Source organism: Colias croceus, chromosome 17 (genome assembly GCF_905220415.1).
Source record: "Colias croceus chromosome 17, ilColCroc2.1".
Classification (NCBI taxonomy): Eukaryota; Metazoa; Arthropoda; class Insecta; order Lepidoptera; family Pieridae; genus Colias; species Colias croceus.
The window spans coordinates 10,093,152-10,111,015 of record NC_059553.1 but is presented as its reverse complement, the minus strand read 5'-3'; the positions used below and the strand labels follow the sequence as shown (position 1 = coordinate 10,111,015).

At 31.8% G+C, this 17,864-nt stretch overlaps 3 protein-coding genes and 1 long non-coding RNA gene across 4 annotated transcripts; 3 read left to right on the top strand and 1 right to left on the bottom strand.

The window, feature by feature from the left end:
- Positions 1–158: 158 nt before the first annotated feature.
- Positions 159–6,439, top strand: LOC123698822 (protein KRI1 homolog). The gene is made up of 11 exons (XM_045645572.1): positions 159–344; positions 421–621; positions 1,085–1,215; positions 1,874–2,022; positions 2,486–2,630; positions 3,162–3,371; positions 3,788–3,923; positions 4,123–4,202; positions 4,574–4,855; positions 5,085–5,254; positions 5,530–6,439. Exons 1-11 carry the CDS (start codon positions 227–229, stop codon positions 6,368–6,370), a joined length of 2,463 nt encoding a protein of 820 aa, XP_045501528.1. The 5' UTR covers positions 159–226; the 3' UTR covers positions 6,371–6,439.
- A 1,138-nt stretch (positions 6,440–7,577) lies between these two features.
- On the top strand, positions 7,578–9,621 carry LOC123698821 (40S ribosomal protein S9). The gene is made up of 4 exons (XM_045645570.1): positions 7,578–7,659; positions 8,039–8,270; positions 8,549–8,735; positions 9,421–9,621. The coding sequence occupies exons 2-4, from the start codon at positions 8,048–8,050 to the stop codon at positions 9,593–9,595; spliced, it is 585 nt and encodes a 194-aa protein (XP_045501526.1). The 5' UTR covers positions 7,578–7,659; positions 8,039–8,047; the 3' UTR covers positions 9,596–9,621.
- Positions 9,622–10,997: 1,376 nt separating this feature from the next.
- LOC123698820 lies at positions 10,998–12,647 on the top strand. The gene is made up of 2 exons (XR_006752466.1): positions 10,998–11,230; positions 12,361–12,647. It is a non-coding gene; the product is annotated as an uncharacterized LOC123698820 (long non-coding RNA).
- Positions 12,648–13,242: 595 nt separating this feature from the next.
- Positions 13,243–17,339, bottom strand: LOC123698819 (pyroglutamyl-peptidase 1). Its single transcript, XM_045645569.1, has 3 exons — positions 17,016–17,339; positions 15,932–16,170; positions 13,243–14,142 (listed from the first exon to the last, which is right to left on the bottom strand). Exons 1-3 carry the CDS (start codon positions 17,235–17,237, stop codon positions 13,947–13,949), a joined length of 657 nt encoding a protein of 218 aa, XP_045501525.1. The 5' UTR covers positions 17,238–17,339; the 3' UTR covers positions 13,243–13,946.
- Positions 17,340–17,864: the final 525 nt, after the last annotated feature.

Genomic DNA, 17,864 nt, shown 5'->3' with positions numbered 1-17,864 from the left:
TGTCCAATATCGTCCAATTTCGATTTTCACTCTTAATCATAATCCTTTATTTTATAACATGAACGAATTATTTTGATGAACGCACTAATACTTTGTTATGACTTTTTGTGTCAACCTGTGATGACACTAATTGACAGTGACAACCTCACAACATTTGGAATACCATGTGGAATGAAAGTGGATTTAAGTGTGATCAAAAATAATTTTAACATTTATCTTTAAAAAAATGACTAAAAAGAAATTATTTGATGAGGATTCTGAAGAGGAAGAAGTTAGTTTAAAAACAGAAAATGAATATGCGAAGAAATACGATAGGTGGCGCGAAAAGGAGGAGCTACACAAACGTAAATATAAGATTTTCTATTTAATGAGATAAGTTCATATAATAAAAATCAATTAATATAATTCTATTAATTTCAGTGGAACAGAAGTATGGATCAAAATCATTAGATTCAAATGGATCGGAATCAGATAGCGAAGATGAAAGCGATGAACCGCCAGAAATTAACGAAGAAGTTGAGGTTCAATTCCTTAAAACATTATCTCTATTAAAAACTAAGGATCCTAGAATATACGACCCGAATTATAAGTTCTTTGATGAGAAAGTAGAGAAGGAAAAGGGTATGAATTCTTTATTTTATTTTATGCTTTTCTTCTGTAGAATAGACTTTTCCTTAAGAAAAGCCTTTTTATTCTATCTATACTAATATTATAAAGAGGAAAGGTTTGAATGTATGTATGTATAGTTTTCACGCATAAACTACTGGACTGATTTTGATGAAATTTGGCACAGACAATCTTTAGACCCTGAGAAAGAACATAGGCTACCTTTTACTGTGAAATATGTACCACGGGCGAGGCTGGGGTGGACCGCTAGTTTAAAATATAGGGGAATTATTAATGTGAGTTTTTTGACATAGTATAATAGTTCAATAAACATTGTGCATGTAATATTTTAAGCATCTTAAGTTAGTCATCTTTGTGAACTAAATAATTTATTTTGTGATAATATGTACATCTATCTCATACAATATAATTTTGTTTATTTATTTAATAATAATACATACAATTCATATGATTTTAGAAAAAAAAGAGGAAGTGAAAAAAGTAACATTTGCTGACAGTGATGATGATGATGACGATGGACCCAACATATTCAGTATTGAAAAGAAAGCTGAAATTGATGAACCAGTAAAGAAAGATACAAAACCTGAGGTATTATTATTTTTACTTATATTGTCGCTCTAATTTGTAAAATGTTTTATTAGTGAAATAAATGATTTATTTATTTGATTTATTGTCAAATAGCTTACCGCCCGCGGCTTCGCCCGCTTTTCTAAAACCTTATGAATTATATACTAAAACCTTCCTCTTGAATCACTCTATCTATTAAAAAAAACCGCATCAAAATCCATTGCGTAGTTTTAAAGATTTAAGCATACAAAGGGACAGAGAAAGCGACTTTGTTTTATACTATGTAGTGATTTTATTAAAAAAATAAAAACATTTTCAAATAATTGAAACAAGAAGGGTTTGTTACAAAAAGCTAAAAAATTTTATTTGTTGTATTTTCTTCAACATACAAACTGCAAACAATCCAAAGTCATAGACATAGTCCGATTTTACTTTCTTGCCTTCCAAAAAACCTTTATGTTTATAATAGCAACTATGGAGTTTCTTGCCAGTTCTTCTCCTTATATACTGCTTTCCGAATTGGTGGTAAATGTTAAAAATGTCATGAAGATTCAAAAGTGCTTCCAGAAGAAGTCTAATTGATAAAATAAATGTTTGATATTGTAATTATATACCTATTCTTATTATTGGTTTCATAGAATGTGTCATAAATAATTAAAAATTTCATTAATATTATCAGGATGGGAAACTAAAAGATTTCCTAACAGGCAAGGCTGAGCATATTGATGATGAGGTAGAGAAAGACTTGGCTCCACTCAAGTCGTTATGGTCTGATCCTACGCTGAATGACGGAGAGGCATTTCTGAGGGACTATATATTGAATAAACGGTGAATATTGTGTATTCTTGTTCTTTAAAACAGTTTTTGGGTGAATTATCGTTAAATCACTCATAATGCAAATTTGTTTCTGGTATTATTTAATACCCAACAAATTTGCATTATGAGTGGCATGTGGTTTCATCTAGTAGCTAGTATTTCTTTAGCTTATGTGTTTTTCTGTTAGATGAGCTACATCACTGCTAAGTATCATCAAAATGTGTTCAGTAGTTATCATATTTTTTTACAATTTAAGTTTCAAAATTCAATGTGCTATCCACTGAAAATAAATAGAGAATAATATAAGTTAAATCAATATATTAGATTTTCTAGTAGATTAATATTCCGTTCATACATATAATGAATATTCCGTTTTTTAAACAGAAGCCATTATAAAATTATTTTATGTTACACAAACTTTATATTTTTATTTTGCTTGCTCTAATGTATTTTCTTTACGTCTTTCAAATTCTAGATATTTGGATGATGATGATGAAGCAGTGCCAGAAGAGAAAGTAAGAGATGATGAAGACTTGGAAGCTGACGAGAAGACAGTCGAGGAACAGGGGAAATTTGAACGGGCTTATAACTTCCGATTTGAAGAACCAGATGAGGAATATGTTAGTTAAATTATTGTTTTATTATTCTTGATGAAAAGCATTAAGAGAATAAATAATCATAATATAACAGAAAGATATTTATAACATAAACAGTAAATAAAAATATTTCTCTAAAGTAAAACTCAACCATAATATTTCTTTGAATAAGTACATTATTTTTCTTACTCATCATCCACTAACATGGATTAAAATATTTAAAATCACCACAGCAGTTTTTAAGTTTATCTTGCTGTCCGCGACTTCGCTCACGCAGTCTAAAATCGGTGCATTCATTTTTAAGTTCATCACGAACAGACGCGGCGGAGGACTTTGATGTATAACTGTAGTGATTTCTCATTAAGTAGTTACAAGTTATCTCTTCTCCATGAATAAATAAATGTTTGAGTTTGAGTTTCAGTAGTAGGATTACCCATTTATTTGACAGAACTCCGTGAAAAAAGGGATCCATATAACTGTCTCTCTCTCTACTCTAAATGAACACCATACGTATGTCTTACAATATAAAACTAATAATGCATGAAATATTTCTAGCTAAAACGCTACCCCCGTACAATGAACTACATACGTCCCAAAGACGACCGTCGCTCACGCAAACGCGCGGAAATACGAGAGAGGAAAGAACAAGAGAAGAAGAAGAAAATGGAAGAGATCGCGAGGATGAAGGCACTAAAATTGAAAGAGATACAGGAAAAGATCGCTAAGATCAAGGAGGTTACCGGCAATGAGGATCTTGCTTTTGAGGTATGTTTTGAGTGTACTTTACAATTTTTCTTGTGAATAAAGCATAATATTGATTATGTAAAAGCAGTTTCCTATGATAATAGCTAATTTATCTAATTTGTTAAAATTAGTTTCTACCAAATCTAATATAATAGGAAATGAATTTCACAAAACTATTATAGATAATAATATTGATAACTTAGAATACATATATTAATTGAGATAGAAGCGACATACGTAAAAAACACGTTCTCTTTGAAGTTGGCTAATTAGCCGGGTTGCGTTTCGCTAACTTTGCTAACTCTTTACGGAGAACGGTTTAAATGTATATTGTATCTTTGTCGCACTACATAGTATGTGAATTTTTACGTTACAAACAGAACACAATTATTTTTATTTTATATAATAAATCAAAAATATTGATTTATTGTCCACAGGAACAAGATATAGAGGGTGACTTTGATCCCGACGAGCACGACAAACGAATGAAGCAGCTATTTGATGAACAGTTCTACGGCCAGGCTGATGATGAGAAACCCGTCTTCCCTGATCTCGATGAGGAGCTTGAAATTGGTATAATTCACAAAGAATTTAGTTTTTTTTTTATATGCTTAAAATAGATGCATAGCATAGATGCTGTCTATATTTAAATTAAAACAAAGTTGAATTAATTGTAATAACTTTTGTATATATGTATAGCTAAATATAAAAAACTCGTAAAATCTATTTGCGAGCAATAAAATTAGAAAATAATTTTTAACTGTATTTTCAGAAAATTGGGATAACTATGAGAATGAGAAGCAAAATGTTGATAATGAAAATGGACCACATTGTGAAGATGAAGATTTTAATGTAAGAGAGAATTACGAACTAATAATTTAGACTAACTTGGTGTAGAGGAAAAGCTTAATAATCCATTTATAAATATCGTCCACACATTTCAACCGACCTGCTTATAGTTTTTGCAGATATGTGACATAAAAAAATATATATCACAAGTACATACAATTTATGATTAAATAAAAATTTAACGCTTAACATTGAATTGAACAAAAAAACCATAATAATATTATGTGATTTGACACTCATTATTTTAGGTATTTTTTTCATTAATACATCCTGGCATGGCTTTTTTTTTTCTATTCTATAAAAATTTCTCTGTGTAAAGCATTTGAATGCTATAAAACTTAATATGAAACTCATTATTTTTTATTGTTTCCCAGATGGACGCGGACTACGATCCCAAAAAGGCGAAAGAGAATCTAGTAGAGGAATTAAAGAGAAACGTAGGCAAGAAACGCAGAAACCGCAAGCGTAAATCCAAGCTAGCTGAAATATTAGCAGAAGATAAGCCAAAATTTGTGCCAGATGTTGAAAAAACATACAGTGAATTCATGGAAGAGTATTATAAGATGGATTGTGAAGATGTGATCGGTGGAGACTTGCCGACCAGGTTCAAATATAGGGAGGTTGTGCCGAATGATTATGGACTTAGTATAGAGGAGGTAAGGTATATTTTAGAATATTTTCTTTGGTGGGTGTATTTGTCACTGAACTTAAACTATACGATTGAGCCTATTTTAATGAAATTTTTTGTTAATCTTGAAGCTGAATCGAAAATTGTACAGATAGTGAAATTTCAACTTGTTTAAAGGCCCGAGCAAAAGCTAATAATACAATAGTATTAATTCTAATAATAAATAATGTATTGATAAATTGATAAAATGTTTTCAGATTCTCCTAGCTGATGACAAAGAACTAACTCAATGGGTGCCATTGAAGAAAATAGTTAAATATCGTCCAGAAAATATAGAGAAGAGTGAAGTGAACACATACAGACAGAAAGCAGCTGACGAGAGACTCAAACGCAAAGTATTGCCGAGTTTGTTCAAGGATTTACCTGAGTAAGTTTTATTTTACTATTGAATTATTCAATACAAAGATAATATATTAAATAGTCGCAATTTTAGACTAGTATACATCTAGTTAGTTTCAGTATAGTTCTCTTACAAATTTTGTAGTAAAAATCCTATATGATATGTCTTGTTATTCTAAAATTAAAATAATTATTTTTAACCATAAACAAAACCACCTTTCGCATGTCAGAAGTAGACCAAATTTAAATGCGACTACGGGAATATAAATTTTATAGTAAATATAATTTTTATTCAATTTTCAGGGAGCCAGAAGTGGTTGTACCCCTTGAAGAAACAATTAAGAAGAAGAAGAAGAAAAAGAAGAAGAATAAAACTAAAAACGACGATGAAACTGAAGTTAGTAACAACAAGGATGAAGAGAATACAGAACTAAATGACTTATCTGAAAATAATGATACGGGAATAGAAAATGAAGTTAAAACAAAGAAAAATAAGAAAAAGAAACACAAACATGGAAGTCACAATGCAACAGAAATAAATACAGAAGATAATAGCATTAATGTTGTTGATGAAAATACAAGCAATATAAATGATAATAAAGACAATGATAGTGCTATAGAAGCTAATGAAGGTAAAAAGAAGAAGAAACATAAAACTGAAGTAACTAATTGTGTACAAGTTAATAATGAAAAAGAAGTGGTTGAAAATAGTCAAATTAACGAAAATTCTAGAAGGAAAAAGAAAAAGAAAAATAAACAAATTAACGCTGACATTCAAACAAATGGTGAAAGCACACAAGCTAACACAGATAAATCGATAAATATTATAGCTACTAATTTTGGAAAGAGAAAGAAACATAATTCGTTCACAGTTGAGGATGTGAATTCTGAATCAACTAAAGCAAGTAAAACTGGTGTTTTCAATAAAACACAAGGACAAAAGAGAAAAGCTAATTTCAATGATGATAATGCACCGAAAAGGAAGAAAAACAAAAAACAATTCAATAATGATAAGAAAAAGACTTCAAATAATAAGTCTAGTGATAACAAAAATCCTCTGTCAAAATTATCAGATGAGAGATTGAAAGCGTATGGGCTTAATCCTAAAAAGTACAGGAGTTTCTTGAAATATAAAAAGTTTTAACTTTTAAGCATTATGTAAATATTTGAAAAATACAATTTGTAGAAAATATTAAATAAATTAATTTCTATATGTATGTATTTACTTTGTATTCCTATTATCTATGAATGTCCTTTTATGTATTTATACATTTAAAAAAAAATTGAACATTTAAAAATGCTGTTTCAAATTCGACTGTAGTTTCTAGTTTAATTTCACTTTTCTGATTAATAAAAAAGTAAGAATGCTGGAAACCTACAGATATTATTCCGGATTATTACTCGGATATACTTGAATACCTTATTTTTCTTCTGCGCAGGTTCGAGAATGTGCTAATAGTTTGCCGTTTCATATCTAACGGTAACGATATATGTATACTATTCTCATCTGAAGAAGCCACCTAGAAGCAGAGTATTCAATTACGTATTTAAATTATAATTACATGAAAACTTTTATGGTGTAAAAAGTCGATTCCTAGATCATTAAGTAACAGTGATTAAATTTAATTAGTAAGAATTATTCCTAGATCATTAAGTAACAGTGATTAAATTTAATTAGTAAAGCCGGGTCCACATTTGTAGCATTTCGGTGTATCGTATCTCCGTTGCGTGGCCTCGGCGCGTATCATGATCGCTAGTTTGGACGCAAGATGATACCCGTTGATGATACACGCCGTATCTGATACGGCCCGATCCGCACTAACCGTGTATCATGATACACCTCGTATCTGATACGCGTATCACGATCGGTGGTATGGACGTATTTTGATACTGTATTACGATACGATATACGTGATACACCGCGAACCATCGTGTGTCGGTTTTTCCGCTATCATCAAAGAGGATACACATCGTATCGCTCAAGTTTGGACGTGAATGCAATTGATACGCGATCATTGCCTGTGTTCCCGTCATTTCGTGGTTTGTGAAAGAGGAGTAAACATTAAAGATGAGCTGGGATAACGAAAGTGTTATAATGATACACTGACATGATACAGCAGTTGATAAGTATGGACGCGTTTTTTTTTCAAGATACGCCTTTATAATACGACATGGACAAATGAGCGTCCATATTAATGATACAAATACTCGATACGATACGACTGATCGTGATACATCAAGATGCTACAAATGTGGACCCAGCCTAAGAATTATTCAATCAATACAGATAATAAAATAATATAATAATCTATAAACTGTAATGACTTTTATAGTCTCTGGACTTGCCCCTTGACAGCTGTCGACGAGTTATTTGACTGTCAAAGTGACAGACCTTCTCATAACCTCTTTTTCGGCGAGCCGTGTTGTGTGCAGGTGCGTTGTGATATAGTTATTAGGAAATAATCAAAAAAGGTGCAAATTTGGATTTCTTTCGGGAAAATAATACTGTACTTACAATTTTAAAAGTGTCCATCTGAATTATTTCGATTTATGATATTTTTATTGTAATGAATTAACCCGATGGAAACAGATTAATTTTACATACATATCGAAACCAAACTAAGTTCTAGTTTAAAAGTGCTATGCTGTGAATCTAAATGAATTAACGTGTAATAATTTATTCCACTATCCTCGGCACCGAAATACTTCGGGGTTTTGTAAGAAGGCATTCTCTCAATAGTGTTTTATGTTAACCTATAATTCCACCGGTCTATAGTAGTGTTGTGTTATTAATCATCTTATAAATCGATAGCTCGCCATCATGGTGAACAACCGTGTGCCGTCAGTCTTCTCAAAGACATACGTGACGCCCCGTCGTCCCTTCGAAAAGGCGCGTCTCGACCAGGAGTTGAAGATCATCGGTGAATATGGTCTGAGGAACAAGCGTGAGGTCTGGAGGGTCAAGTACACGCTGGCCAGGATCCGTAAGGCCGCCCGTGAGTTGCTCACCCTTGAAGAGAAGGACCCCAAGAGATTGTTCGAAGGTTAGTTCCACACGTTATTGATATATTCGACTATTCGCATGTTAAAATTAGGTTATGTTTTTACTTTTTGGTAAACCTACTACATGTGCTGTGATCATTTGCCAATTACTGAATTAAATTTCTAACAAAGATTTTCTTACTATGATGAACATTTATGGCAACCTCTTGACATATTATAAATTGATGATTCTATTTAACCTGAAATATCTTCTTAGCTTATCTATAATTTTGAATAAAATCCTTGATCTTTACTTAAAATTGTCAAATTTTACTTTCAGGTAACGCACTTCTCCGTCGTCTGGTCAGAATCGGCGTGTTGGACGAGAAACAGATGAAACTCGATTACGTGCTCGGTCTTAAGATTGAGGACTTCTTGGAGCGCCGTCTGCAGACACAGGTCTTCAAGGCTGGTCTCGCCAAGTCCATCCATCACGCTAGGATCCTCATCAGACAGAGACACATTCGGTGAGTTGGTGCATTTGTGAATGCACATTTATTGTTAAATTATAGGTGCAAAATGTTGATGAATTGTAATATATAACATAAATTTCATAACTATCTCTTAACATGGTCATACTATACTCATGTAATATTCAGTATTATTGTTCGATAGCAATTTTATTCAATATGTGAATGGTATTTGACAATACAATCAAATGCAGGTGAAGCAGAAATCCCGGATGAAGCCGGTTTGAACTTGTGCCTATTATCATAAAGACCACTTGATTCTCAACTTGTTGAGATCAATGTCTTGAAATATTTGCTCTTTTGAGCTTTTAAGAGGTAAAGTATGGTGTATGTATCAATACATGGACATTATTATATTTAGATAAATAGACATACATACTCATTGTTATTACTTAAATTATGTTTACTAAATGTTGCAATGTAAATGTTGAAAAATAAGCTTATGCCGTGCTTTTTGAAGTAATATCTTTGAAGCTGTTTTTTTTACCCTGTCTGCAAGAATTATTTGAAGTTGATAATAATCGTCTGTACATACATATTTCTTACAATATTAAAGTAATACATAATAAATTATTATTGTCTCCCTAAAAATGTTAAAAAATTATAATATCTACAATATGAATTGCCAATAAAAACTACTCTAACCTACAAGTAGTTTCACTAACACAAAACTAATTTCCAGCGTCCGCAAGCAAGTAGTGAACATCCCATCGTTCATTGTCCGCCTGGACTCTGGCAAGCACATTGACTTCTCGCTCAAGTCACCCTTCGGCGGTGGCCGTCCAGGTCGCGTCAAGAGGAAGAACCTCCGCAAGGGACAGGGCGGTGGTGCTACCAACGATGAAGAGGAGGATTAGACTAATAAACTGATGTTTATACATTATACTGTGTTTTATTTGTAGCTATTTTTTAACAATTCAACTTGGCATTACAAAAGTTCATAAAATTGATAATCAATTTTACATGTTAAGATTATTCAGTCGAAGTGATCATAAAATATTCACTACTAGCGGTCCGCCTCGACTTCGCCCGTGGTACATAATTCGCAATAAAAGGTAGCCTATGTTCTTTCTCAGGGTCTAAAGATTGTCTGTCCCAAATTTCATCAAAATCGGTTGAGAGGTTTAAGCGGGAAATCGTAATTCGTAACAGACAGACATGCAGAGTTAGGTACTTTCGCATTTATAATAATAAGTAGGGATAAATAGGTAGGTATCTTTATCTAGGTACCTAATAAAGCATGTCAATCCCTCATCATATGGAGATCAAAAATAAGATGTTGTAGAAGTAGATAGGTAGTACCTACCTAGCTCAAGTGTCAATGTTTAGAATTAAATGAAAAGAATATTTCTATTGTTGCGGTTGCTTTTAGCTACTATTATGTATTCTGTGGTTGCGGGAAAGGGTGCGTGCACGGTTGTCTTCAGAATGTGCTATATCTGCGTAGGTAGGTACTTCACTATCACTACATAGCATAGGTAGTATAAAACAAAGCGCTTTCTCTGCCCCTATGTCCCTACGTACCTATGTAATTAAATTAAATCTAAAACTATACGTCGAATTTTGATACGGGCTTCAGCTTTTTTAATAGATAGCATTGAGGACTGAGGTACATATTAATACTACGTAGTAGATAGTAACTCAATGATAGATAATGATTTAGACAAAGCGGGTGGAACCGTGGAAAGCGAAGTCATACTAATCACATACTAATTTTATAAATGCGTAAGTAAAATGACGATGGATGGATATTTGCTACCCTTTCACTACGAAATAGACAATGATAGGATGTCTATCTCGCCGAAGGTAGGTAGTATTTGGTTTATTGCTCTGAGGGTAGTATAATTCTTTGATCCTACCTGTCGCTAGCCAACTATTACTGCTGCGCCTAGTGTTGCCGAACTATCGATAGTTGACCTTGAAAATAAGTCAGAATATCGATAGCACTATCGATAGCGTTAATCATGGAATACTATTATAGTTTATTTACGCTTATAGGACTATTAGTATTTTTTACTTTAGACTTTTATTAGTATTTACGCATAAAGGACTATCGATAGTATCGACACTATCGATAGTATCGATAGTGCTACCTATCGATACTATTGCTTTTCCCCAACTATCGATAGTTAATCGATAGACTATCGATAGTGGACTATCGAGCGGTAACACTATAAATCAAGTAATGTTTTTATATCTGTACCGTACACATACGACATAAAATAATTATAACATCACGAAAGAATGCTCTTACTCCTCAGACCAATAAAAAAGTATAGACGGAACATTGCGCTCCTACAAGTGAGGCACGTAATATGAAGACGATTCGGAAATATGAAGACGGCTGTGCGGTAGTCTGCAGCGAGTAAGCGAGCGCGCATGACGTAGTAAACAATACCTAATAATTGCGAAATTATGCCGTCCTGTGTTGTAAAGTGTTGCAAAAACAATTCCTGTTTTAAAAATAAAGCTTCTGGGATAACTTTTCACAAGTAAGTAACCTATTTGCTGTATATTTTAAACAAAATCGTAAAAATACTAGACATACTTTCTCGGAACACGCCATTGTGTCAGTGTTGCAAGTTAAAAACATTATTTTTTTCCCAAAAGTAAGGGAAATCGTAATTTTTTACGAATACTAAGTACTTTACAAAGTAAGCAAAATTACTATAGGTAAACCAGAATCTGATGGCAATTAGGGAAATCAAAATTTTGAGTGTGCAACCCTAGGGAAAATGGACTGAACGATCTTGATACTGCTTATTTTTTATTTTTTCCTCAATATATATATAGTCACATTACATAAGTGGACAATACTGTACTTAATAATGAGATATCCACTTAATATTATGTAGGTACATACTTACATGTATAATATACAATAATTATACATATTAATTTTAAACAGGTATTATATATTATTATTTACACATACCTATATTTGTATATTCATTACCAGTATGCCATGTGAAAATATCGATATAATGATAATGTAGATCAAAACTGCTTATAATTTTTTATAAAATAAAATAAAACTATGTTTATTTTCGTAAGTATCAACAGATACACAACAGATACAGACATTATAAAATTGACTTGGACAGCTTGGACTTGAAGAATAGCCGTATTGGAAACTCCTGTAATAAGTTTTCATAAAATTATATTCTAATCAACGAACAATATTATAGTTACCTACTTACATACAATATTTTTTAAATTAAATTATCAAAACGGGTAAGTCCAATTTACCAATAAAATCTTCAAAATTGAAAATTGTGATGTGTTTGACCCTTCTTCATCGAATGTTTTTCTATACACATTATAAACAACACATCTTGCTTGTGATCGCAGCGGCTTTTTCGACATTTTCGAAGATTTTTTAGACAAAATCCTAAAAATTATTCATCAACTACAAAAAAGACAAATAATTTGACAACCAATTTGATAGTTGTCAAATAAGTTGCCACATAAAAATCTTTTATTTCTCAAATATAAATATGCCATCAGATTCTGGTAGACCTATACATTAAATTTACTATTGCATAATTACTTAGTTTTGGTGTACATTAGGTATGTTATTATGTATTGTTGTTATATATGTGTTTGAAATGGTATTTCTTAGATTCCCAGCTGAAAAAACGTGGAAAGAAAACTGGATTAAAACTATACGGGACAACAGAAATGATGTCGAGTGGCTCCCTTCAAAATTTGGATTTTTTTTAGGAGAAGTGTGTATAAAAGCGAAATATCATGTCTTTCTGAAGACAGAAGCTAGAGCATACATGGTTCGCATTATTGTCATTCATTTATCCATTCACGTATAAAATGTTGTGTGTTTTCTTAAATTAGATTTTTTTTTCATAATTGTATTTAAAATGAAAATAAATACCTAACTGTCATTAAAAGAAATTATCTTTCATTTCATACACCCAAGACAAATACATAATAAATTAATAATACACAACAATACTACATAATATTAACACTTTTCACTAAAGTATATCTCTCGCACTTGGGAGTCGCATCGCAACGCTTGCAACATTTTTCTCTAGCACACATGCGCAAATCTACGATGTCTTACACCAAGTTACGCACACAAAGCCGAGACTAGTCCTCACTTATTTCGCCCCGATTGTTTGCGACAGCTCCGTCTATACCTTTTTTATTGGTCTGAGTCTTACTCTTACTAGCTCTGTGTTTGTTGAATGTTAATGCACCGTTAAAATTACCTTAGAGATTCTTTTAAATTCAATCGTTGGCATCTACGAGGTAACAATAATAATAATTATAAGCAGCATCAATCATCATAGTATAGGTCTATAGGTATTCGACTGGAAAAATTTCCATCGAAATAGCAATGCGAAATAGTATTTTTTTTTAATCGAACATAGAGGTTTTTGCTGGTTTTCAAGAATTCAATTTTTGCGGGAAATTTGAAATTAACGAATACTAATTATTTTTAGAATAATTGTAAAAAAAGGATATTAAAATTAAAGAACTTATAAGGATTTAAGACGTTTATTTAAATCATCAAACAAAATAAGTTAATTAATAACAAGTTATATACAAAGACAATCTTCTGTGCGAGTGTTTGTCACTGAGCTCCTCCTAAATGGCTGCACAGATTTGAAATTTATTATAATAAATGTAGTTTAGTGATATAACAGATTAATCAAACATTATATTTTTTAATTAATCATTTCTTCAAAATATAATGTACGAATATGTAAATAAAATAAAGCATTGATTATTAGCCAGAGCCTCATTAATTTAATATTATTACAAAAGTAAAATTTATTATATGAAAAGCTGCTTGGAATGTATTAAAAACATTAAGTACATTCTTAATATATTAATGTAATTCTTTCCATTAAAATGGTATAAAAATAGCCATAGTTCATTAACATTGTCACCTACATTTTTACAGATATATTTTTAATCCAAATATTTGTTGATATTTGCTAAAATATAGTTATTTTATACACAATACAGATAAAATAATACTTTACTGAAACATACATAAATTTGTCTAATACATAATGTACTTATTTAATACAATTTTTGATACATCTACGAAAAATTTGACTGCTGAAGTACCTTTGCATCATGTGAAGACGAAATTATATTTTTGAAATCAATAATGCAGTAAACTTCAAAGCGGCCAAAATTGTACCAAGAATTGAATTTATGAATTTATTTAAATCATAATTATTCTTTATCGTCAGCTTTCTTCTCTAATCTCTGGTCTGTAAGCTTCACTTGTTCCAGACACAAATCTATAATTCTCTCTAGAGCCCGCGCGGTTTGTTCCGAGCTGTATATTTTTAAATCTGGTACGTGTACAAATATTGTACGAGTGTTGTCGACACTTAGCGATGTGTAGTAGATGTATTCACAGAGGTACCTGAAAATAAAGGATTTTTTTTTATAAGTAGGAATATTTTTTTAGGTTTATAGTATTAGCTAGCTAAGCATAGAATTTTTTTATGGTAAGGCGTGATTCGAATCGCGATTCAAGCGGCCCGATCGGTCCACGACACAATAGATTTTCTATTGTGTCTGTGATTCCGGGGGCTGAGTTACTAGACCGGTGTGTTTTTTTTTTTAAAAAGTCTAAATAATATTTGATTTTAATTTAAAATAAAGAGGTATTTTAAATTCGGGTTTAAGAGGACATACCTTAGAGTATATATAATTATATACTATCTATAGAGTGCGAACAACCAAGTGGGAACAGTAGGCACAGGTGGGAACAACACGACGTTCCCGCCGCGAGCGCTCGCAGTCGTGGTTGAGTGCTCACGAAGTGCGTTGCTCTGGATTTTTTTTCATATTACGAATAAACATGGTGAAATGTGCTGTTCTATCTTGCAAAAACGATACTAGAAAATACACAAAATTGAAATCCACTATCACATTCCATCAGTAAGTCGATTGATAGACTTATTTTTATGAAAATAAATCTAGCATCGCGGGGGTGAAGGGTAGGTGAGAGGCGGACACGCGCAGGCTTGCTCGCGCGCCTCACTGCCGCCACGTGATCGTAGTGATGTGACCTGACCAACGCTGTACTCGATATAAAGTTTACTAGAAGAACTATATTTTAAAAAATTATTTATTTAACTTAAAATTTAAAACTCTTTTAAAAATGTATTATAAATATATTTGTAGTGTGTTTTGTATGATACACTTTCTAATATTATGAATGCGAATGTAAATGTAAAGTATGTAGTGTAAATGTAAAGTATGTAACGTAGTGTAAATGTAAAGTATGTAACGTACGATATATTTTCTGAACCGCTAAATTTTGATAGTAGAATGGATAAAATTAAATAAAAAAATTATTAATATTATTTATTATATTAGCATTTTAAATTATTAATTATTTCTTAATATTTTTTACCATTTTTAAAACATTATTATTATGGTTTGATTTATTATTAAAGAAATAGCACTAAACCTGATCTTTTATTTTATTAACTTTATTATTTAAAAAGTACTCACGTTTTTCTGATATTCCAATTAAACATATTTTTTTAAAGTACTTATAATTAATACAAGAAAATTTCATATATAATATTTAATATTCAAATGGAATAAACAAACTTTATTCAGTTGGTAGACAAATTTAAAATTACATATTTATACTTTATTCGTATATTTTTCCTTTAATAACTTATTGAACATAAAATTTACTTATGATACATATTTATTTACATAACTTATCGACAGTTCAACACGCAATTGATACCTACCCATCCCTATTTGTCACACACACATCTATATAGTATCTATAGCTCATCTGCCTACGATGCGCAATAAGCAATTTGTGCAATACACTCGCTCTATACTATTGTAATATTATATACTCTAAGGGACATACCCATACTTCGTGACCAAAAAATTAAAATTATTTACCGACTACCATAGACCATATTACATCAATATATTTTAAGAACACAGATACAAGTAGAATGCAAGTAGGTAAAAATAAACAGCAGTTATCATGTGCTATCTTATCTTAGTGCAGTGACAATAATCAATATGATAATATGAGAAACAATAGATGCATGCATTTATTGTTATATAGTTAATCATATTGATTTTAGATAACTAAATTGTACTGAACATTGTTGCATGGTAAAATGCAGTAGTTTTTAACAATATGATTAATTAATTAAAAAAATACACACCTTCCCGCATCTAAGGAAGTGACAGCTTTAGTACCTTCCGGAGGATCATTATCATTAAAATCACTGCATATTTTCTCAATATCCAGCTTGCTGTGGATCCGTATTGCTCCGTCGGCACTGCAAGTGTGGTCCGCAGGACATTTGTCGAAGTAGTCTAACTTTTGATACCCTTTCCTGTGGGCTTGCTTCTCTAATGTTACTTCCTTGGCTATTGATGATAAACCTACATGGATCACTAGCTAGAAAAATATAACTCTTTTAATGGTAAAAATTATTATGATATCATCATGTACATAAGCATTATTATTTTTATTTAATTTTATTAAGTTTTATGAATGGTGTTCTTTGATGGTGGTCCTTTAAAATGAATCTGATTTAATACTTATAGGTTTTTAATTGATGCTTATATTTTAAATTCAAATTGAACGCAAAATTTGAGTGTAAGAGCCTACAGATCTATACATATAATAAATCTGTAGAAGGGTCAATTCTGTACATTGAAAATATTGAAAAAATAAATACCAGGGGGTGTTACTGGATCGATACCAAACCCAAATATGTGATTAAAAAAATTTTTGTCTGTCTGTATGTGAAGGCATCACGTGAAAACTAACGGTTCAATTTCGATGAAACTTGGTATAATTATACCTTATTATCCTGGGCGTAAAATAGGATACTTTTTATCCTGGAAAAATACGTAGAAAAAAATTAATCTTAACTTTTCAGTTTTATAGACGTTGTTCTGTAGAACCGCGAACACACGTTGCGTATTATTATAGGTCTAGCCGTATTTGGGTCCAATAGATAATATTTATAAGATGTTTAATTGTCAGAGTTACTCAAAATGGATAAATAAACCATCCACGCGAAGACCGACATCCGCGCGGACGGAGTCGCGGGCGGAAGCTAGTTTAGAATATAAATTATTATTTTTTCAATTAAAAGGTGAATTAAAGTATGTCAATGGAGCGTAAGCTTATAGTATATTATATTAAAATACTATACAAATACAGGTCTTATAGATAATTAGCAAAAAACTAAGATGTTTCGATAAATTAAAGTCGTTTTTAAAAGGTCGTGGTACCTTTGGTTCGTGTGTTTCCCAAAGCGCAGGTACGAATTCATCAACGTTCTCGTATGTTACAGGCATTTCGATTTGTACAAGTTCCACTTTATGTTTCTTTTCGATTTCGTCTTTATTCATAATTTTCACTGCTTCCCAACTTGCGTTTACTGGATGGTTTATATACGGACCAAATCCAGTAATAAGCACAATTGGCTTAAATAAATAATCCATGTCAGTCATTTTGTGCGCTTACGGACTATTCTGTATAGATTCAGGGTAATACTGCTTAACTACATCATTTCTCGTACTAAACTTGTTCAAAACAATGATTTATGTGATAACTGATAGTAGTCAGCTGATATTTATTTCGCAAAGTTGGTACCTTTGCGTTCCGTTTTACGACTTATATGCCATCTCATGTTATAAATGAGTATTAAAATGTGAAGAAATAATAATGAGGGATAGGCTCTGTGGATAGGCTGAATAAGGAACATACCTAATGTAATGTGTAATAGGAAAAAATAAGATACTTGGAATGTGCTTCGAATCGTACCTAAAAGGCATACGTTAAGAAACTATATACTATAGAGTGCGAACAACGAAGTGGAACAGTAGGCACAGGTGGGAATGGGTGGGAACAACACGACGTTCCCGCCGCGAGCGCTCGTAGTCGTGGTTGAGTGCAATCGCAGTGCGTTTCTCTAGGGACTTTTTTCCAAATTTACGAACATGGTGAAATGTGCAGAACGATACTAGAAAAAAAAACAAAATTGAAATCCAGTATCACATTTAATTGGTAAATCGATTGTTGTACTAATTGTTATGAAAATAAATCTAGCATCGCGGGGGTGACCGGTGAAGGGGAAG

Coding starts and splice junctions, on each gene's coding strand:
- LOC123698819 (XM_045645569.1), bottom strand. CDS start 17,237: ATGACTGACATGGATTATTTATTTAAGCCAATTGTGCTTATTACTGGA. Junction 16,171..17,015: donor GGGAAACACACGAACCAAAG/GTACCACGACCT, acceptor ATATTTTTCTAG/CTAGTGATCCATGTAGGTTT. Junction 14,143..15,931: donor ACTTCCTTAGATGCGGGAAG/GTGTGTATTTTT, acceptor CTTTATTTTCAG/GTACCTCTGTGAATACATCT.
- LOC123698821 (XM_045645570.1), top strand. CDS start 8,048: ATGGTGAACAACCGTGTGCCGTCAGTCTTCTCAAAGACATACGTGACG. Junction 8,271..8,548: donor CCCCAAGAGATTGTTCGAAG/GTTAGTTCCACA, acceptor TTTTACTTTCAG/GTAACGCACTTCTCCGTCGT. Junction 8,736..9,420: donor ATCAGACAGAGACACATTCG/GTGAGTTGGTGC, acceptor ACTAATTTCCAG/CGTCCGCAAGCAAGTAGTGA.
- LOC123698822 (XM_045645572.1), top strand. CDS start 227: ATGACTAAAAAGAAATTATTTGATGAGGATTCTGAAGAGGAAGAAGTT. Junction 622..1,084: donor GAAAGTAGAGAAGGAAAAGG/GTATGAATTCTT, acceptor ATATGATTTTAG/AAAAAAAAGAGGAAGTGAAA. Junction 4,856..5,084: donor ATGGACTTAGTATAGAGGAG/GTAAGGTATATT, acceptor AAATGTTTTCAG/ATTCTCCTAGCTGATGACAA.